Raw genomic sequence first — 22520 nt, 5'->3', positions numbered from 1 at the left:
TGCCCAAAAACGTGAGTAATGCGTGTTTTGTGCATTTTTATTTATTTTATTTTTTTTTGGGTGCTCCTATTGAAGTTAATGTGACCCAACTCTGCTTCAAAAGCAGCTCCTGTATGGCGACTGAACACTCAAATATGAACAGGGACAATTTTAAAAGCATGGGATTTTGATTGTAGAGTGTTTCAGAGCTTTGAGCTCCAAAACCCTCACTTGTGAATGGGAGATTAAAGTGGTTCTAAAAGCCAAACATTTTTTTTCTTCACGCATTTCCTGCATTAAGATAAAAAATGGTTCCAGTGGAAGTAGTGCCCCCTCCCCTTATACTTACCTAAGTTCTATCCCAATTCAGTGCTGTGCCTGCAGCGGCCTTGGTCTCTTTCTCTCCTCAAGGCCAATGGCTCCTGCTGCTGTCAATCAAATCCTGAGAGCTAGGGTCAGGGCCAAGCTAGGCTTGGAAGTAAGTCCGTAGGTGCGCTCCCATAGAAAGCAGCTTCCTATGGTGGTGCACTGAGAAGAGGAGAATCCTGGAATGCCGGCAAGGGGACCCCAGAAGAGGAGGGTCGGGCTGCTCTGTGCAATACTGTGCATGCACAGAGAAGGTAGGTATAACATGTTTTATTTAAAAAAAATAAAAACAGATCTTTTACATATTCTTTATGAGTAGCTATGTTTATCAGATATTTAAATGGTTCCTTTATCTACTGGGAGATTTTATGGGGAAATCATTTTATGCAAGGCCTGTCAAGTGAAGATGTTTTAAAAGCGGAAGAAATGAACAGGTCAAGGTAGTAACTCTGCTCGCGATCTGTATTTAGTTGCTAGGTCAGTCACTGTTTAAACAGTGGGAAGATTTGCTTTATCAGCATGAAGATTTAAGTCATTGTGAAGTCAATAGGTATATTTCTTTCATCTATCACTTATTAAACTGATACTAAGTGTTGCCAGTAGTAGCAGTTTAGGTGAATCCTTTTTTTTTTTTTTTTGCCTTGACTTGTACTTTACAGTGCATTTTTAATTTTTACAGTTAAATTTGAGAACACCCCCCCCCCCCCCCCCACTATGCTTGTGTGTTCCCATTTATACAGCATACCTAAAAATAATAGGCTCCAACATTCATTCACAGATCTATTCAAAAGGAACTGTGAATGGAAGAACACAAATGCTACCTGCCATCGTTTGCCAGGCAAACCCATAAATATCAATGGGGCACAAGTGTGGTGATGTCGCTGCACTTGTAGTCCAGTCACTCCATTCTCCATAACCTGGAGGTGGAATATGGCTTTAGAGTGGATGTACAGACAAAACTTTTTTGTGGTGGGTTTTTTTTTTTTTTTTTTGTTTGTTTTTTAATTTTGAACAGTGTAGGAAAGCGTTTAAAACTTGCCAGTTTTCTGTTTCCTATATGCCATTGGGGCTATTTCCCTTTGCAGTCCTGTTGTGTGTCTGCCTCAGGAAGTAAAGTACAGGGAATTCCTTTCTTGGGAAGTTTGTCAGCAGAACAGTGGTCTCTCTGTAAAGGTGGCCCCTAGGCCAACTAGGGAATTTAATTCTACCTTGTGGGGACACAGGCAGCAATAAAAACTTGGGTCCTAACCCTTCCCTACGTTAATCAAAACTATGAAATAAATTACACCATTCCTTTTTCAAAATTAAACTATAAATAATAATTTTAAAAAAAGGGAAAAAAAAAAGCATGATGCATTAAGGCCTTATACGTACTGATGTCTGGAGGCTGCAAAGTCCTTTCGCGTAAACTCCCTGGCGCTTTCCCATGCCCAAGGAGCTGCATCTTAATGGTTGCAATGCACGGTACTCGGGTTAACGCCGATGGCTTTTGCATCAGCATTTACATGCACATCCAACGTATTTCCCAAAACGCAAAAGTGGTGCGTTCAGGAAAATGTACCATACACGCATGTGTGGGAAACCCGCCAGTGCAGAATCCATCTGCTTTTTACAGGATTATGGCCATGTCTATCCATTCACTTGTATGGGCAGCTGTACCCAGCACTTGCAGCTCCCCAGGCACAGGAAAGTATTGAGGAATTTACACTAGATGATGTTGCAGCCTCTATACATGCGCATGCATCAGGCCTTAGGCCGGCCATACACGATTCAAACCATTAAAGGGCAGGCTGAATGTACCAAGTTGATCGATCAGCTTGGGTACAACCAGCCTGACGGATTTTCTTACGATTAGTGACTGCTATAGCCGCAAGCAATAATTACTGTCTTCTCCCGGTAGGGATGGCCTTTCTGCCCCCGCTGGGAGCAGATAATGGCTCGGCAGGAGGAATTGCCCTGTCAGCACTATCTATGTTGATGGGGGAATTGTACGAATTTCCTTCTTGCAGGAAAAAAAAATTCATGCCGTGTATGGCCGTCCTTAGGGCCTGTAACTGTAAAAATTCTGGTGCTGTGACTGGAAGATTTACTCTGTAGAGAAGATACCAAAAAACAAATCACTATTTTGACCATATTATTCCTTAAGTCATATACTTCAAATTTTCTGCTGTATTTGTGGTCTATGATTAATGGCAAAAATATGCTGAGCACACCACATTATCCTTAGGCTATCCCACTTGTATATACCATATTATTGGAGCACCCAGCTGTATCGGACCACTTGAATGGAGCCAACTCCTTTTTCACTTTTGTACAAGTCTGCAAGAAAGTACTTGTGCCTGTTGTTGCTATGGTTACATAGACTTTATAAACAACTCCTGTAAATCCCCACTGTGTACTGTTTGTTCTGGGTTTGTCACTGATTTGGTGGAGCAATAAAACTTTTTTTTTTTTATGAGTGTAACAAAGGTGTGTATGCCTGAACAAGGCAGAAAAAAATAGAATATTTGCAGCACAATGAGAAGGCCTTTGCTTTACTGCAAACAAATGGTTCTTGGAAGAACAGTTAATGAATCCATCGCATTTGCCAATATACTGAAATAAAAATCATGCTGCTTCAATGCAGGCAATATCCAGTGCAAGGTTGTTTTAATAAATGGGATGAGAAAGAGCATTTGCCTCAGGCTAATTGGGGTTGATGGTCTGTTCGCTAAGTAATAGAACCTAATATTGGGTGTGCAAGACATCGAGAACTTGAATCTCTATACCAGGGTTTATGAACCAGGGTTCATCCAGATCCTTGAGCAATAAGCCATTTCTGCCTCTCGGATAAGTTCCCATTGACACTATTGATCTTTTTTAGCCATTTCTAAGTGGGTAGTTCTATCCAAAGACCACAAATGTAAGGAGCATTCTTCCACTAATCATTAGGGGAGCGCATCTTCACTGGTCTTACAATTCAATATAATTACGATTATCCTGTCCACTGTTTGATTCCGCAATGCATCACAATTACTGCGCAAGTGCGCATGGTTAAAGTTTTTATCCAAAAATTCAAGCGGTCAGAAAAACTCAGTTTTTCTCCAGTGGCAGAGGGATGGCTGGGATCAGGGGCAGAGGGGTGATGGTAGTGGAGGGATGGAATCAGTGACACTGGCACTCACCAGCTCTATGTCAGTCAATTCCCCCTCTTCCATACTGCTCAGTGTGTTTTCTCCTTCCTGTGCCTCCAGTGAAGCCTCTCCTGATGTCGGGTCTCCTCAAGCTCCTCCCCCTGCACTGTACTGGCTGTTGGCTCATCAGCTGACTTTCTGCTTCAGTAAAGGGAAGTAGGCTTTATCCACCATGCAGGCTCTGCCTCTGTGTTTCTCCCGGAGAGGGAGAGCACTGCACGGAGTGACCGATGATGCCATTGGATATGAATTTGGCCGACTTGCAGCATTGTGAACGTCAATCTCAATGCATCCATGCTGAGATTTATATTCAACGTCCCCTACTAATCGTATCATTAATTGTAGATATAGTTTAGTCATTTTTAGCAGGGGTTCCCTGAGACCAGAAAGTTATTTTTAAGGGTTCCTCTGTAATGAAAAGGTTGAGAAATGCTGCTCTATACAATAATGAATGCCTGTCCATGAGTCCTTTAAATTGCCTCGACTAGTTTGAGCTCTTGTGGTTTTATAGAGGCTTTCCCAGGTTCCCGAAGAACTTGCTACAGTTCTGCCATAGACTATAGCTGTCTTCCTTCTGTCTCATTGACTCAATTATGTTGAACTTGAGATCAGGGCTTGCTGGGAGGTCATACCATATGCTGCAAAGTTCCCACCTCCTCTGCACTGCAAATAATGAAGTTGTGACTGATAAGTCTGCTTTCTGATTGTATTACATGATGGTTAAGAATGTGCTTGTACTTCTTACCTATCCTGCTTGTGGACATGCAGCCCTAAACGTGCAGGGAATCTCAAATACTTGATTGATTGGGAAAGCGTAGGCCCAAAGTATAAGGGCACATAATTATAAAACCTTGCCCCTTCCCCTCCCAAAAGATGATACAGAGACAAATTAAGTTTGGAAATGAGCAAGGCTACAGCTTCATTGAATTTCCAACAGAAGAACTTTATTACTTTTTTCAACCACATAACCAGTGCCAGTCAGTTATACAGTGAGCACATCTGAGCAGTAACCTAAAAAAGTCTTCAAAGCCTGTCTTTACTATGAGTGCCAGACAGGCGCTAGACCACATCTGTCAAACACAAGGCCTTTAGGCTGAATTCTGCCTGTCAGGCTTTGTCATGTGGCCCTTGCACCCAGTTTTGCAGATGAAATGTGGCGGAACGCCCCTCTGCTCCTGCTCCTCGCTGTTACTTGTAAACACAGAAACCTTCTGTGTTTACAAGGGACAGCTTTGCTCGCAGCGGTTCCCAGATTTACCGGATTCCTACCCACACTCCAGGCGGGGAAAGATCTCCAGAATCTGAGAGAGAACGCGAGGCAGAGCTGCCTACACAGGGAGGTATTAGAGCAATTACACATGGAGGCAATAAAGCCAGGACAGGTAGGAGCGAGATGTGAGGAATCTTTGGGGTGAGGAGGGTTGGGGTTGCACACTGTACACAGAGCACCCCTGAACCCTGCACTCTGTACACAGTGCGCCCCATATACAACCGGCCCTTTTGAGGACAACCATACTGCTGATGCAGCCTGCAATGAAATTGAGTTTGAACACCTCTGCGCTAAACCAACAAAAGAAACCATCCTAGCCTCTGATATGCAGTTATCATGGAGCTGTACATGTGATCAGTTATGGCCCCAGCCATTTGATAGCTTTACAATTCGGTTGAGAGCACAAGCACTTGTGCAATTTATCATTCATTGCATGCCTTGAATGTAATCATTTTGGGAAAGTGTTAAATCGATGGATTTAACTGTATTGCCAGGTAATGAATACTCTATTAGGATATTATTCACTTTAAAGGTCGCTCTTGGTAGGAGCTCAAAGGGCCAATATTGCTGTTACCTGTGGGCTTTCATCTATGAAGGCAACACATGTACAAAATTTCCAACAAAATTCCCAGGTCTGATAGGTCTCTCTATCATAGAAGGACAAGTCTATGGGCACTCTGCTATACTTGATTTGGGCGTGTCTATGCACAACCACAACAGTCTTTTGGAATATAGCATGGAACTTGTTCCCCATTACTAGATGGATAGATATGTGAATAGATGTACAGTATATTTTTTTTATCATTGTCGAAGAGGAAAGCTCTTCCCTTTTTTTTTTTTTTTTTTTTTTTTTTTTTTTTTTTTTTCTCACGGTGTCTTGGGAAGTGTCTGTTTATTGGCAGAAGATGGACGTTTTGGTTATAAATAAACACGGATAATATTCCAAAGCATCCTGTCATTTGTCATGTCAGTGTTCTCAGTATTTCACAATTTTTCACCGAATAGCAGTCTTCTGTGTTGGAAAATATTTTGTGATGTTCATGTCTAAAAGGTTTCTGAAACAGGAGATGACTAGATCTATGTAATGTGTGCTCACCAGATAACTCCCGGGGGTGGGGTGGGGGGGGAGAGAATAGTAGTCTGCAATGTTGAATAATTGTGGTCTCTTTCTATTGTGCTGGAGGTGTTTGCTTGTGTCTCCTCCTCCCACCTCTATAGACATAAGCACATATGAATGCGTTTATTTGTAGGCTAACAATAAGGATTCCATTGCTGCTTGCAGAGAGAGGAGGGTGCAAGACATGTAAAGCGAGCCATAGACGGTGCAATTTCCCTCTGGGCTCTGAGCACACAGTGATTATTGGTAGCGACTATAGCCGCTGGCAATATTCGCATTAAAAATCCGACATCTTGCTTGTACCCAAGTTGATGATTGATCAACTTGGGTACAATTAGCCTGGCCATACATGGTTCAAATCTCGGCCGGTCCCTGCTGAACCAGCCAAGGTTTAAACCATCTATGGTCGCACACTGAGAAGTCTCAAATTCTACTTTTAGTTCAAGAGGAGAATCTCTAATCTTTGTGCAATCTCCTATAACCAAGACCCTGTTCTAAGTTTAGCAGTACCCCCAGAGATGCCATTCTGTGCCTGCTAACACAGATGTGCCATGTTAGTCAGGTCTCCATATTTAGTAAACCTTGAGAGTCACTAGGGATTGATTGATTTATTTATTTTTTATCGTTTTTACCCCTACCCTTCTATTCACTAACACTGCAGAGTCATCATGTGTGATGAAAATAATATATCATTTAGCTATTTTTCTCCAATAAAATATACTTGAAAAGGTCAAATGGTAGTGGACATGGGAAAATGTGTATTACTGTACACGGGCCAATGTTAAATATACAATTCAGTGGATATTCTGAAAATAGGTACTTTTAAAGCAGAAGGCAGAACTTTTCATTATTTATTTTTTTGCCAGTAAATACCTTTTTTATACAGCCCACTTCTTGTCTGGTGAGAGTTTGCCAGGAAGGGAGAGGGATGAGTCATAGGAGGGCCAATGAGAGCTGCAGAGATGGAGGTGTGCCTGTGTAAATCCAGGAAATGAACAGGCAGCAACTTCAGCTGCCTACACTTAAAATGGCTGCAGCCAGAATATATATTTATATTTTGCAAAGTGGTTGGAGGTAAGCTTCACAATGGCAAAGATATTTTTAATACAAATTATGTGAGCAGACTGCAGTTTCTCTTTGAAGCTGAACGCCAAGAATGATTTGTATTGCATACATGCATTGGTCCAGCTTGGGCCAATGTAATTATGCATATTTCATACATTAGGAACTGCTAGGGAAGCTTGCAGTCACTGAATTTAAACCAATAAGATTGCTGATATCACCATAGTGGTGCCAACTACTACAGCGTTTGTCAGATTCCTCAGGTATAAATTATGCATTATTACATTGGTCCAAGCTTGACCAATGTAAGAATGCAATACAGCTAGTACCTGGAATTCAGCTTTCAGTATTTTTGATAAATTGTTTACTTAACCACTTGCCGACCGCCGCATGCACGTCCAAAAACGTCACTTCCGCCCACGCTTCTTAAAGGCACATTTTTTTCAATGTCATTTTTTTTAAATGACTTTTTTTTTTTTCTTTTTTTTTTAATTGCATTTTAGTGTAAATATGAGATCTGAGGTCTTTTTGACCCCAGATCTCGTATTTAAGAGGACCTGTCATGCTTTTTTCTATTACAAGGGATGTTTACATTTCTTGTAATAGGAATAAAAGTGACACAATTTTTTTCAAAACAGTGTAAAAATAAAATCATGGAAAATAAATAATGGAAATAGAAAACAAAATTTTAAAAACCGGCCGTCCCGACGAGCTCGCACGCAGAAGCGAATGCATACGTGAGTAGCGCCCGCATATGAAAACAGTGGTCAAACCACACATGTGAGGTATTGCCGTGACCGGTAGAGCAAGAGCAATAATTCTAGCCCTAGACCTCCTCTGTACTGCAAAACATGCAGCCTGTAGAATTTTTTTAAACGTCGCCTATGGAGATTTTTGAGGGTAAAAGTTTGAGGCCATTCCACGAGCGGGCGCAATTTTGAAGCATGACATGTTGGGTATCAATTTACTTGGCGTAACATTATATTTCACAATATAAAAAAAAATTGGGCTAACTTTACTGTTGTCTTATTTTTTTATTCAAAAAAAGTGAATTTTTTCCAAAAAAAAGTGCGCTTATAAGACCGCTGCGCAAATACAGTGCAAAAAAAAGTATTGCATTGACTGCCATTTTATTCTCTAGGGTGTTAGAAAAAAAAAATATATAATGTTTGGGGGTTCTAAGTAATTTTCTAGCAAAAAAAAATGGTTTAAACATGTAAACACCTAAAATCCAAAACGAGGCTGGTCCTTAAGTGGTTAATAGTAATATCCAATGTAGTAGCCAGTTAGTTGATACAGTTGTGTTTATGGGAGCAAATCTTGATGTTTGATTTCTAAGGGTAACATACAAAACATAAATGGAGTAAAAATGTGTTAACAAAACCAACAACAAAAGCAGTATGTCATTATCCCCGCAAAGCTGGAATTCATGGCAGGGGACTATTCAAAATCCACTCTTATCCAAAGACATAAACGCAAAACCTAGTATATGACACACAATGCCTGGTCTCCTGAATAATTGATATGTCCCAGGGGAGTCTTCCTTCATCCTGCTTCCTATAGAAGCTTTTTTTTTTTTTTTTTTTTTTTCTTCGTTCAACTCAGCAGGGCTGAACGAAAAAAAACCTTACCACCCTGCCAGAACACTCTCTGGTCAGCACTCTCGGCCATCAAAGAGCGCTGATCGAAGCCGGTCAGAAGACCTTTTTTGGTCATTCCCCTTCGACAGAAGCCATCGGACTGGCTGCAGTACACACGGGCTGAATGTTGGCAAGTTTCTATTAAACTTCCTGTGAAGTTACCAAGTACGAGAATAAGGGATGATGATTTGAATCATACAAAGTCAGAAAATACCTCCTCGTTTACCAGGTCTAAACATAATGGGAATGGTAAATTGCAGAGTATCCTGGACATATGGGTTTATGAAAGCGATGCAAGATGGGCTGTAGGGGTGCTGAAATTGTTGCATCGATGCATCGCGATTCGGGTGTCCCCGATGCGGCATCGATGCATAAAAACCCGAAAATCGATGTTCGGTGACGTCATTAGTAGCCCCGCCCCTCCCGGGAAAGCGCTCAAGCAAATTTTTAAAACGTCTTTATTTTAATAAATGTTTTACAATTGATGCCGTGCCCCCGCTGTATGTGCTTTTTAAAAAACAATGTCACTTCATACCGAACTTCGCCGGTATACGATCATGTGACTCCCGGCCCGCCCCGCCCCTCTCCGCTCTCCTCTTCGCTCTCCACTTCCGTCTCCTGAGTCCTGACGTCAGCGGGGATTTCTCAGTCCCGCCCGCCTCTCTTCTGATACGATAACTATAGTCAGCGGGTGGGACTGAGAATTCCCCGCTGACGTCAGGACTCAGGAGACACGTGAGCGGAGAGGGAAGAGGAGAGCGGAGAGGGGCGGGACGGCCGGGAGTCACATGATCGTATACCGGCGAAATTTGGTATGAAGTGACATCGTTTTTTAAAAGCACATACAGCGGGGGCACACCATCCATTGTAATATATTTATTAAAAGAAAGTAATTGTGGGGGGTCAGTGATGGCTGCATTTAATGGGCACAGGTGGCTGAGTTTGGCGGGCACAGGTGGCTGAGTTTGGCGGGCACAGGTGGCTGAGTTTGGCGGGCACAGGTGGCTGAGTTTGGCGGGCACAGGTGGCTGAGTTTGGCGGGCACAGGTGGCTGCGTTTGATGGGCACAGGTGGCTGCGTTTGACGGGCACAGATGGCTGCGTTTGACGGGGGAGGTTCAGTATTTTTCAGTTTGTTTGCTCCCCCCAAAAAAATTTTGAGCACCAGCCGCCACTGGTCAGCACAGAGAAAGTACAGAGAACTTCACAGGGCTGTTTGTCATCTGTGGATTCTTTCCCTTTTGACCTCCCAGCAGCCGTGTGTGTGTGAATGTCTGTACCCTGTAGTGCACCGGATTACTGCACTTTTTAGGGAGTGAGGTTATTTTTAATTCAAAGCGGAGTTCCAGTCAATTTTTTGTTTATTAGAAGTCAGCAGCTACAAAAAAAGTGCATCTTCTGACTTTTAATAAAAAGACACTCGCCTGTCCCACAATCCAGCGACGTGGCCACCCAAACCCTCCCTTCTCCCCCCCCGCCTGTCCACAGCGCTGGCAATACTATTGTGGGCATCCGGCTGTGACAGCTTGCAGCTTCACAGCCGGGTGCGCATGTCTCACTACGCTGTCCTGCATAGCCGGGCAATCTTTTGGGAACTGTGATGTGTCCCAGAAGATTGCAGGGTGGAAGGGCCACCTAGGCGGCCCAAGCGGAAGTGGGAGCTCGTCGGTAATCGTGATGCATCGCGGAATCGAATCGTTGACCAGATAATCGTAATCGAATCGTGAGACCAGTGAAGATGCGCAGCCCTAATGGGCTGAAGCTGTTCTTAAGAGATAGTGGCCCTGATCTAGATTCTTAACGCCCAGGTCCAGGAATTGGGGAGGGGGGGGGGGTTCCCCCTGCACTATAAGGGTTTAAATGCTTGTTATGTCTAGGTGGTACATTAACGGGCATTATTATTACCTTACATTCCTGCTTCGGCGCTCTCCTCTTCCACTCAAAGCTCCATTCTGTGGTCCGTCCCTTGGTGTAAAAGTTGGCAGTAAAGTGCCGCAATTTTTAGTGGAGCTATTCAGCCGCTAGCAGGGTGGCTTTAACCCCCGCTAGCGGCCGAAAAAGGGTTAAAACCACCTGCAAAACGCAGCGGTGCTTTGCCGGTGGTTCGGCGGCACTGCCCATTGACTTCAATGGGCAGGGGCTCTTTAGGAACGGTGTATTCACTGCTCCTACAGCGCTGCAAAGAAGCTGCTTGCAGGACTTTTTCTGACGCCCTGCCAGCGCAGCGCCCCAGTGTGAAAGCACTCAGGCTTTCACACTGGGATTGCAGCTGAGGCTTTTTTCAGGTGCTTTACAGGCGCAATTTTTAGCGCTAAAGCACCTGAAAAACGCCTCCAGTGTGAAAGGGGTCTTAGAGGAAGACCTTTGTCCACGGCCATGACTGGTTTACAGAGGAGGCTGGAGGGTTTCTACTGGGGTGCCGAATATATTTCTCCTTATTTTGGCACCCCCAGACATGTCAAGCATTTAAAGCTGTGCAGTGCCGTATCACAAAAAATGGCCTGGTCCTAAATCTTCCGGGGGTCAAGTGGTTAAAGTGGAGGTAAACTCCACTTTTGAACTTGTACCTACAGTTAAGCCTTTAATAAGGCTTATGTGTAGGTATAGTAAATGTCTCCTAAACTTGCACTGTTTAGGAGATATTCACACTGGATGCAGTCGGTGACCTCAACAGCGCATGTGCTCTGAAGTTCTGGCATACCGTGCCGGAGCCGAGATCTCTCGCACACATGGCGGGAGTGACATCATGGTGGCCCTGGCCACTCATACAGCTGTAGCCCACGCGTCTGGAAGGAAGAACGGGGGAAGATGGAAGCCCTGTCAGCAGCGACAGCGCACCGCTGGAGTGTGTTGTAAGGTAAGAATTTTGTGCTAGTATACATACATTATGCCATTTGCCTTGCAGGGGATTTTTTTTTTTCTTTAATGCCACTGTTTACTACTGATTTAACCTTTTGCAGTGCCCCAGTACAAGGATTATATGTATATATTCTCTATCTCTAGGCTATGTATGTATGTGTGTGTGTGTGTGTGTGTGTGTGTGTGTGTATAATTAATATATATATATATATATATATATATATATATATATATATATATATATATATATATATATATATATATATATATATATATATATATATATATATAAATATAATTCTCCTAATGCCAGTCATGTTGTGCTACCCCTCCCCTTCTTAGATCTAAAAAGACAAGTATAGAAAAGTGTTTTTCTATATTTTGTCTCTGTAGATCTAAGAAGGGGAGGTAGCACAACATAGTGGGCAGTACAGTGGTGTAGTGGATAGCACCCCCGCCAAGCAGTAAGAAGGGTCGCTGGTTCGAATCCCAACCACGACACTACCTGCCTGGAGTTTGCATGTTTCCCCTGGGTACTCCGATTTCCTCCCACACTCCAAAGACATGCTGGTAGGTTAATTGGATCCTGTCTAAATTGTCCCTAGTATGTATGAATGCAAGTTAGGGACCTTAGATTGTAAGCTCCTTGAGGGTAGGGACTGATGTGAATGTACAATGTATATGTAAAGCGCTGCGTAAATTGACGGCGCTATATAAGTACCTGAAATAAATAAATAGTGACTGGCATTAGGCTGTATACTCCTCAGAAGCCTTATAAAGGTGCACCAATTGAATTCATGTAAATTGAGGGTACTGTAGCTTGGTGTGGATGTTTCCTGGGTTGCAGTAGCTGTTTTCTTGCTTTGTTATATGAGATGATTGGTGGTTATGATGACGGGCTTTAACCTAAAATGATTAGGTTCATTGGGTAATCTCCTGGCATTTTTCCATTGTTGCTATGTCTGCTGTCCATCTTGTCTATTTCTGCATAATTGCATGCTAGTGAGTAGTTAAGAGGCTGGTTAATTAAAGAAAAAAAAAAAGGAGTATTTTTTTTTTTTTTTTTTTTTTTTTTTTCATAGGCTTGTGTTCAAAGCAAATCATGCAAGTACAGAAACCAAACCTTTACGGGAAGATACAGCATCATAAGAACGATTTGAATTCAGTCCCACTGATGCCCAGTAAAGTTTAGAAGTGGCGTGATGTTGGGTATTTGTTTTTTACTCCTATGAGAAGTATCCGCTGTGCATAGCTTTGCACTCCAAGTCCAAAAAACCTAGTTGACTATTTGAAGTGAGCCTAGGCACGTATGAAAGTTCCCCTTTTAAGAATAGCTTTCCATGAGCTTTTGTAACGGTGCAAGTTTTTAATGCATTTACATATGGAATTTAAATGATACACAATGCAATTGTGTATGTGACCATCACTGCGTCGAATTTAAAAAAAGAGAAATATTCCATCTGGTTTTACTGTAGAACAAGATTATTCAAAAACCCAAAACCAGACAGATTTACCAAAGGATAAAGTATATGTACTACGAGTTTCTCATGGTTCACACATGGTTCATTCTAAAGTGTGAATTCTTTTCCGGGATTCAGTAAATTGATGATTATTCTATTGTTCAAGCCTAATCCTGAACACCTGCTCAACAGTCCAAAAGCAATTGTGTCACACCTACACAATGCTATCACGCACACATATAGAGTGCTTATGCTAAGAGATGGGGACTTTCACCTTTTTTACAATCTTAAAGCGGAACTACACTGCATGTGAGCGCCTCAGAGTGAAAACGCTAGAAAATTCTATTTTAGTATTCAAAGCAAACTCCCCATCTATCCATGTCTCTAAGCTTTATTTTGCTGAGAAATCACTTTGAAAATCTCCCACTAGCATTTCTGGCCATGGCCAACTCAAAGCGGTAGTAAACTACCACGAAGATTACAAAAAAAAAAATGGGTCCCCCTGTAGGGTTAAGTTGTAATGTACTGGTATGCACTGCATGACGGACTTGCCTGTAAAGCAGATCGCTCCCTTGCAGCGCTGTCACGGGTCCCTGATACTGCTATCTTCACCCGGTCTTCCTTCCGGGTTCACAGTCTCCAGCTGTAGTAGTGGTCAGGGCCGTGATGATGTCACTCCTGCGCATGTACGTGGGAGCCCTAGACTCCGGCATGCCATCCCTTCACAGGACATCGGTGACGTCCCCGGCAACATCCCTTGTGAATGTCTCCTAAACGGTGCAAGTTTTTAGGAGATATTCACTGTACCCACTGGTAAGCCTTATTATAGGCTTACCTGTAGGTACAAGTTCAGAAGTGGATTTTATCTCCACGCCAGAAGATTTACCCCCCCTTCCTGACCAGGTCCTTTTTTGCGATCCGCCACTGCGTTTATTTTAAATGAACTGACAATTGCTTGGTCATGCAACACTGTATCCAAATAAAAAATTTTTTTTTCCCACAAATCGAGAAAAGATAGACAAAAAAAGGCAATTTAAAAAAAAAAAATCAAAACAATATTTTTTACTTTCTGCTATAAAACACATCTAATAAAATATTTTTTTAAAGAAAATCTAATTTCTTCATCAATTTAGGCCAATATGTATTCTGCTACATGTTTTTGGTAAAAAAAAATCCAATAAGTGTATATCGATTGATTCACGTGAATGTTATAGTTTCTACAAACTATGGGATATATTTATGGAATTATATATATTTTTTTTTATACTAGTAATGAGCTTTAAAGCTGATGTTTTTTGCAATAATTTTTTTCCCCCTACAGCGAAGTATGTTACAAGCTGTGCAAGCTTCTGGATCCTGGAGAAATCGTGTGTACAGGAATGCCCGGTCCTCTTCCTGTCTCTGAACTGTAGGGGATAATCTCTTCAGGTCTCTGAACTGAACTTAATATAAGAAGTTCCCATTGAGGACCACCCCCTTCCTTCCCTCCCGTCCATTGACAAAGGTTCTTTGATTGTGTTGCGTGTAACAAGATCCATGAATGGGGGAGAGTCACAGGATTCTCTCCCTCTCATTCACAGATTGAGTTACAGGAAGTGTAATCAATGAATAGGCTTTTCTCGCTTGATGAGCAGGGAGGAAGGGGTGGGTCCCTGCCCGAAGCTGTTAACTTCCTCGGTGCCGATAGTTCAGAGACTGGAAGAGGACCTGTCATCACTTCAGACTGCTCCAGGATCCAGCAGGACGTGGGATATACTTCAAGTGGTATAAAACCCAAAATCAAAAATGTAATATATTGACACTTACCAATCATTGGATGTGGTGGCTGCATCAGTTTTCTTCTCTTTGGTTTTATTCCCCTCTGTTTTCCCCTGGTGATCTGGCCAGCAACACCCCTCCTGTATTAATAAGACACCACTCTGGAAGAATGAGCACAGGAGGCACCGCAGCATTTTCAGTCTGGGGGTTAAATGTATAAGCAGATTTAAATACGCCAACAAATGGAAGCCAAATTCCAGCTCAAACTTTATAATCGGTTACCGCAAGCCATTTTGGCCTTTTGGAATAAAGGTTTTGCATGAATAAATAAAAGCGGATTATTTTAAAGCGCCCCTGTCAGCGATAAATGGTTCGCCTCATCCATGTAAACTGATACATTCTGCTGGAGAGCTTGTGCTTTTGAAACACAGCAGGCTTGCTGGCTGGATCATCAGATGACTATAGAAGAAATAAAGCCTAAAAAAAGAAAATGAATGCAACCATCACACATTAAGACTGCTTCCATTGCAGGTAAGTTAGGCCATTAAGGCTGTAGGAATAAAATAAATTTTAGGTAAACTACGTCCTGCCTTGCAAAGATCAAACACTTTTTTTTTTTTTTTTTTTTCTAAAGCCGGTCATAGACAGATCAAAGTTCAGCAGGAACAAGACGAATTTCAATCCATGTATGGGAAGGCAGGTTGTACTGAATTTGATCTATGGAGGGACTTCAGTGCAAACAGCCTGTCGATGTTTTTTTTTTTTTTTTTCCGGTCAGTCGCTGCCAGTGGCTACAGCCGCAGGCAGTGATCATTGTATTCTGATTGGAAACCCCCCACTGTCAGAACACAATGGCTCCACAGGAGGGATTCCTCCATCAACACTGACTTTGTTGGTGGGGGAATCGAGCTGTTTTTCTTTCCTTCAACCCGTGGTTGAAGAAAATAAATTTGCCTAATGAATGGCCTGACTAAAGCTGCCAACAAGAAATCATCCAGTGCTAGGCTTTCTTAATAGAAAGCCCAGTATGAATTGCAGGCTATCATAAATGCCACCCTATAATGGTTGCAAGATAAAAATGAAACATCACATTGACTCAAAACTGTTAGAATTCCATTTTGAAGGAACCACCACCATTCCAGGTATTGAAGTCAGACTGCCAGACAGATGGCATTTTCACAAGGAGGTCAGTGATGGAAGCTTTCATGTTTTTCTCAGCACTGGTTTTCTGTGATCTACAGTTGTGCTCATAAGTTTACATACTCTGGCAGAATTTATGATTTCTTGGCCATTTTTCAGAGAATATGAATGATAACACAAACTTTTCTTTCACTCATGGTTAGTGTTTGGCTGAAGCCATTTATTATCAATAAACTGTGTTTACTCTTTTTAAATCATAATGACAACAGAAACTACCCAAATGACTCTGATCAAAAGTTTACACACCCCAGTTCTTAACACCATGTATTGCCCTCTTTAACATCAATGAGAGCTTGAAGTCTTTTGTGGTATTTTGTGGATGAGGCTCTTTATCTTCTCAGATGGTAAAGCTACCCATTCCTCTTGGCAAAAAGCATCCAGTTCCTGGAAATTCTTGGGCTGTCTTGCATGAACTGCACGTTTGAGATCTCCCCAGAGTGGCTCCATGATATTGAGGTCAGGAGACTGAGATGGCCACTCCAGAACCTTCACTTTATTCTGCTGTAGTCAATGACAGGTCGACTTGGCCTTGTGTTTTGGATCATTGTCATGTTGAAATGTCCAAGTACGTCCCATGTGCAGCTTCCTGGCTGATGAATGCAAATGTTCCTCCATTATTTTTTGATAACATACTGCATTCATCTTGCCATCAATTTTGACGAAATTTCCTGTGCCTTTGTAGCTCACACATCCCCAGAACATCAGCGATCCACCTCCGTGTTTCACAGTAGGAATGGTGTACCTTTCATCATAGGCCTTGTTGACTCCTCATCAAATGTAGCGTTTATGGTTGTGGCCAAAAAGCTCAATTTTGGTCTCATCACTCCAAATGGCTTTGCGCCAGAAGGTCTGAGGCTTGTCTCTGTGCTGTTTGGTGTAATGTAAGTGGGATACTTTGTAGTATTTGCGTAGTAATGGCTTTCTTCTGGCGACTCGACAATGCAGCCTATCTTTCTTCAAGTGCCTCCTTTATTGTGCATCTTGAAACGGCTACACCACATGTATTCAGAGAGTCCTGTATTTCACATGAAGTTATTTGTGGGTTTTTCTTTGCATCCCAAACAATTTTCCTGGCAGTTGTGGCTGAAATTTTAGTTGGTCTACCTGACCGTGATTTGGTTTCAACGGAACCCCTGATTTTCCACTTCTTGATTAGAGTTTGAACACTGCTGATTGGCATTCTCAATTCCTTGGGTATCTTTTTATATCCCTTTTTTGTTTTATACAGTTCAACTACCTTTTCCCGCACATCATTTGACAATTCTTTTGCTTTCCCCATGACTCAAAATCCAGAAACGTCAGTGCAGCACTGGATGACAGATGCAAGGGTCTGTCAGGAGTCCAGAAACTCATTGACCCTTTATATGTACACACACACACTAAAACAAGCAAACAGATCACAGGTGAGGATGGTTACCTTTTTAATAGACATTCAAACCCCTTTTGTGTCAACTTGTATGCATGTTATCAGGCCAAAATCACCAGCGTATGTAAACTTTTGATCAGGGTCATTTGGGTAGTTTCTGTTGTCATTATGATTTTTAAAAAGAGTGAACACAGTTGATTGATAATAAATGGTTTCAGCCAAACACTAACCTAGAGTGAAAGAAAAGTTTTTGTGTTATCATTCATATTCTCTGAAAAATGGCCAAGAAATCATAAATACTGCCAGGGTATGTAAACTTATGAGCACAACTGTAACCAAATTTATCAGTGAGTGTTGAAGTTTTCAGTTCTGTTTAGCAGCTATCCATGTAAGACGGGTAACCAAATCACATTGCTCCTATGAGCTCATTCATATGTGAAGTCATCTGCCAAACATGCAGTACATTTTGGTGTGATGGGGTATTCTAAGGTTACACTGTTCGGTCCTCTGGATGTTTATCAGGGAACTTAAGTGTTTCTGTTCCCCCTGGAAAGTGCCTTCCAACTCCATAGGTCTGAAAGCCTGCAGTTTGCTGAACTACTTGGTACACTCCTTCTAAGGTCTTCAGGCTATGCATTGCTTCCAACTGGCCCAAGCTCTACCCTATTTTTTTAACATGGTTTCCCCTGGTGGCACCCTCTGCTGGAAAAGTGAACCAAGCGCATTACCAGAGGGGCCAATGGGTACTATATGCTCTGCTTTTGCATCTGGTACCTGTGGAGCCTGGTACAGGCAGTCCCCGGGTTACAAACAAGATGGGGTCTGTAGGCTTGTTCTTAAGTTGAATCTGTTTGTAAGTTGGAACAGGTACATTTTTTTAAGTGTAACTCCAGCCAAAAAAAACTATTTTTTAATCTTTTTGGATAGCATAGGGAAGGGTTAACACCCCTGTAATGTGTTTTACTGTTTGTGCCCCTTTTCAGAAGATTTCACCTCACTTTCTGCCCCAGTGACAAATGGATTTTGAACATTTTGTTTTGTTGTGAAAACAAGGATTGGCCTTGTTGGATGTACCTTTTTTACCTTGATAACTCTTACAGGAGAGAATTTCTCTTCCTAGGGGTAGATTTCCTCTCACTTCCTGTTGTCTCCCTTCGTTTGTAACTAGGGGACCGCCTGTATTGTGTATGGCCAGTCCAAAGCCTGTCTTCATTTCTATACCTAGAACATCTAATAATAGGAATGAAAGAATATGTAAACCCAACACCTCCTATTCCAGATACGTACCTGCTGTACCATGTACTTGTATGAAAAAGTATCCTGTTCTCTTTGTATCGCTTCCTTTGTGTGAAATCCCTGGTGTTCCTGCCAGTCCCTCTGCTTTCCTATTTAAAAACTGACCACACTAATCAGGAGACCACACCATGGTCAGTTCTCTAGCTGTGCCGGGAACTCGGCCTGCTCTCCTCCAATGATCAGAATTGTCCTGACCCCCCCCCCACACAGCCTTTCACTGGGAAGTTCAGTGCATTGCTGTCTCTCCTACCCCAGCTCTTATGCAGCTAATAACAGCAGTAATGTAATTGTATGTATGTGTGTGTGTTTAATGCTTTTTATATCTATACACAAATGTTTTGCCTTTCTATTTTAAACTGAATGGGTTGTTTTACAAGGTAAGGGTTATTACATTTATTGTTTAAGCACATATGTTTTAATACCATATTGTACTGATTTAATATTATGTGTAGTATAGTAGTATCGTGGGTATGATAATTAATTAGTAAGTTGACTGTCCTGTGCTCATTTTTCTTTTAAGGGTTGAATCTAAGATTTGGTCACCCCTTGTAACTGAAGAAGGCAAATCAAACCCATATAAAATGAACCTATCATCGGCTCCTCAGGTAAATGCTGTTTATTCTCAAATTGTATTGTTTGATTAGAGGATGATGGAAATTTTATTCATAGGGTTCTCAGCAGAACATCAACCTATGAAGTGTCCAACTACAGAACTAAATTTGCCAGAAAGGTGTTCTTGATTTAGATTTGTCGTTGTAGGTTGATGTTTGACAGCTACAGGCTATGCTTTATTAAGTCTTTTATGCCCCCCTAAGTAAATGCATAATTCTAAAGATCAAACTTAAAAACTACAGATTGAGCAAAAGCATAATTCCAGTACATAATTTACCATCTGTATAATTCTATCTCCTGGAGAATAAAATGCCATGGCATGAATTTTGACAATGAGGTGCATGTGGCCATTCATAGCCAATCACAAGTTTGTATTGCATGTTGGGAGTCCCTCTTGTGATTGCTTTTCAGAAGCAGCGTGAGCATGCGCTTTGCGGCTAAATAAGTATTCACACCGAGTGGGAGTGAGGTCGGGCGGATCTCATGCTGACTTTTCTGAGGGAAAAATTGTTATTTTATTTGCATTAACTTGTATAAAGGAAGCTAACTAATTATTTGAACCAAACCAATGTCTTCAGACATCAGCTAAATGGCATAGCTTAGTCCTAATTAAACAGCTACAGTCTGAATTTTTGTGTGGATCCAAGATCAGAGCAGAAGATTTTTGTTAGGGCCCTTTCACACTGGGGCGGTTTGCAGGTGCTATTGCGCTAATAATAGCACCTGAAAACCGACCCGAAAGTGCCGCTGCTTTGTCTCCAGTGTGAAAGCCCCGAGGGCTTTTACACTGGAGCTGTGCGCTGGCAGGACGAGAAAAAAAGTCCTGCCAGCAGCATCTTTGGAGCGGGGAAGGAGTGGAGTGTATACACTGCTCCTTCTCCGCTCCTGCCCATTGAAATCAATGGGACAGCGCGGCTAACCCTTTCTCGGTCGCTAGCGGGGGGTAAAACCGCCCCGCCAGCGGCCGAATACCGACGGTAAAGCGCCGCTTACAATAGCGTTGCTTTACCGCCGACACTGCCCCAGTGTGAAAGGGGCCTAAATATAATTTAACAAGAATGTATCAGTTTTTGAAGCTTGGAGGGCTTGCCTTCCTATCTAGATGTGCAAAATTGTGTTTCTGTACACTCTCTTATTTGAGATCTTAGAAGCACTATAGGCATCCTGTTGAAGTATTTGCAAAGTGCAAATCGTTCTGCAATCCTGTGACCTGTTTTCAGCAGACAGCGGGTTAAAGCCTCCTGTCATCTGACATCACTCAGCTGGTCCAGGCTCGGGAAAGATGTTGACCATATGTTCCAGATCCACCCAGATGCTTGGACCGGCACCTGCCTCAGCTTCTTAGCGATCCGCTGAGATCCTGAGCCAGCCCCACCCACCCCCTCCACAGCCCAGCGCTCCAATAAGCACTGGAGGAGAGAGCAGAGAGCCGGTGACTGACAGTCATGGCTCTCCACTTAGAGCGGAGGGGAGAACTAAGTGATCAGCGGTGTTTGAACGCTCAGTTCTCAGTGCACAAGGAAGTGACAGCCGGCTCCCTGATGATGTGCCGCAGTGCATACACTGTAGCATACCCTGCATCCTCTGGGAATGTATGACTTGGGTATGCCAGGAGACTGGGGGCAAGTGACATGCCATTCTCGCCTAGGCAAGAACATGGGAAGTGGTGTAGAGAGAATTCCCTGAAAAAGCTAAGTAAAAGGGAAAACAAATGAAAAAAGCAGTTGTGAGGAGGGGGCTGGGGGAGGGTCAAGGTTCGCCTAAATTTTTTTCTAATATTGGCCTATAACGCCTCCAAATCCTCCAAATTAATCCAAAAATAAATACTTTTAAAAAGTTGTCCTGTAGAGCATTTTTTTTCTATAGTTCTGTAGTAATAAATGTATAGTCTGGTGATAGGACCACATGTTTAGGGGGCAGCCAATTGAAACCCTGATGAGGTTGGATCGTATCTGCACAATAAACCACCCTTGTATGCCAATCGCTCCTCTGTGGTATTGAGGAATCTGGCTTTTACTTTTAGTTTAAAGGAGGACCTCCTAAGCCATGTGGATAATCCACCATCCAGCAGAATTGCCCAGTGTTTTGACCAATGGCGCAAGAAAGTGTCCATCTCCAGCAAAACGTATGAGTGGTATGGAGTTGGGAGGGTATCTATGGCAGATTTTTATTGCGATCAGTGTCTCTTTTCTGATAAATATCAGACAAAGCAAGGTGGTATCAAAAAGTTTTGAGACTAGTTTTGTAACGCCAACAGATAGTAGCACAGGGCTGCACATTCACAGGGAGCACCACCCTTCATAAGTCAGTGTGCCAAAAGACATTGTCCTGTGTACATCGGGAGCTGTGCAACTGGTACTATTGTGACCACGTGCGGTACCACGTCTGCTATTTCATCATGGACAGCAAGTTAGAACAATGAGTTTTTTGCCGGAAAGATGATCTCACACCCTACTCGCCAGATTTGGCTCCTGCGGACTTCACCCTCTTCCTGAAGATAAAGATCCAGCTCAAAGGTCACCGTAACACCATTACAGAGATCCAGCGCAAATCGCAGAAGATGCTTGACACGCTTCATAAAGAAGGATGCATTCCAGAAGTGGCAGGGACACTGGGAATGCTGTATAGCTGTGCAAGAGAACTGTTTTGAAGGTGATGGTGTGTAAACGTAGATAAAGTACTTTCTTGTGTATATACAGGGCTAGTCTCAAACTAGTCTCAAAATTTATTTATATCATCCCGCAGTGGCGGCCCGTCCGTTAGGGGTGCAGGGGCGCCACCCCCCTTATTCATGCGTCTGGCCCCTAATCTACATGCAGGATGCCAGATGCATGGATTCCATTATATTTTAATTTTTATTTATTTTTTAGAAGTGCATGATTTTGTCTATAAAAAGGGTGGGCTCAGGGCACAGAGCACTGCGCCTCGAGCCCACCCAGTTGTGTGACATTAGCAAAATAATATTCGCTTATGTTATGTTCCTGTTTCTCCTCCCGTCCAATCGGGAAGCGGGTTCTGAGTCCCAATTGGCCGGGAGTCCTGAGACCCGATTGGCTGTGAGTCCTAACTCCTGATTGGCGGGGAGGAGAAGCGACCGCTGGGACTCAGGAGGAGACGCAGGGGAGCCACCACCAAGATGGGGTAAGTGCAGGGGCGATCGATCGAGCAATTGGGGGGGTGTTTTATGTGGTTGGGGGGGAGATGATGGCTGGCGGGGGATCGCAGGCCACCCCCACCCGCACCCCCCCAAGAAAGTTGAGCACCAGCCACTGCCACCTCGTATAAAAGTTCATGTATTGGATAGACAGCAGTAGGGTTAGAACCTCTATCTGGTTTTATTGCTGTCTATTGTTCAGTTTCAGT

At 42.7% G+C, this 22520-nt stretch overlaps 1 protein-coding gene across 4 annotated transcripts in view; it reads left to right on the top strand.

The window, feature by feature from the left end:
• Positions 1-22520, top strand: part of PDLIM1 (PDZ and LIM domain 1) — a 74540-nt gene that overhangs the window by 30826 nt on the left and 21194 nt on the right. For all 4 annotated transcript variants that reach the window (XM_073596484.1, XM_073596485.1, XM_073596487.1 and 1 more), the window contains exon 3: positions 19066-19150. In XM_073596484.1, coding sequence (XP_073452585.1) covers positions 19066-19150 — 85 coding nt within the window. The remainder of the gene's footprint in view (positions 1-19065; positions 19151-22520) is intronic.

Source organism: Aquarana catesbeiana, linkage group LG08, assembly GCF_042186555.1.
Source record: "Aquarana catesbeiana isolate 2022-GZ linkage group LG08, ASM4218655v1, whole genome shotgun sequence".
NCBI classification, from domain to species: domain Eukaryota; kingdom Metazoa; phylum Chordata; class Amphibia; order Anura; family Ranidae; genus Aquarana; species Aquarana catesbeiana.
This window is presented reverse-complemented; position numbering and strand designations above follow the sequence as displayed.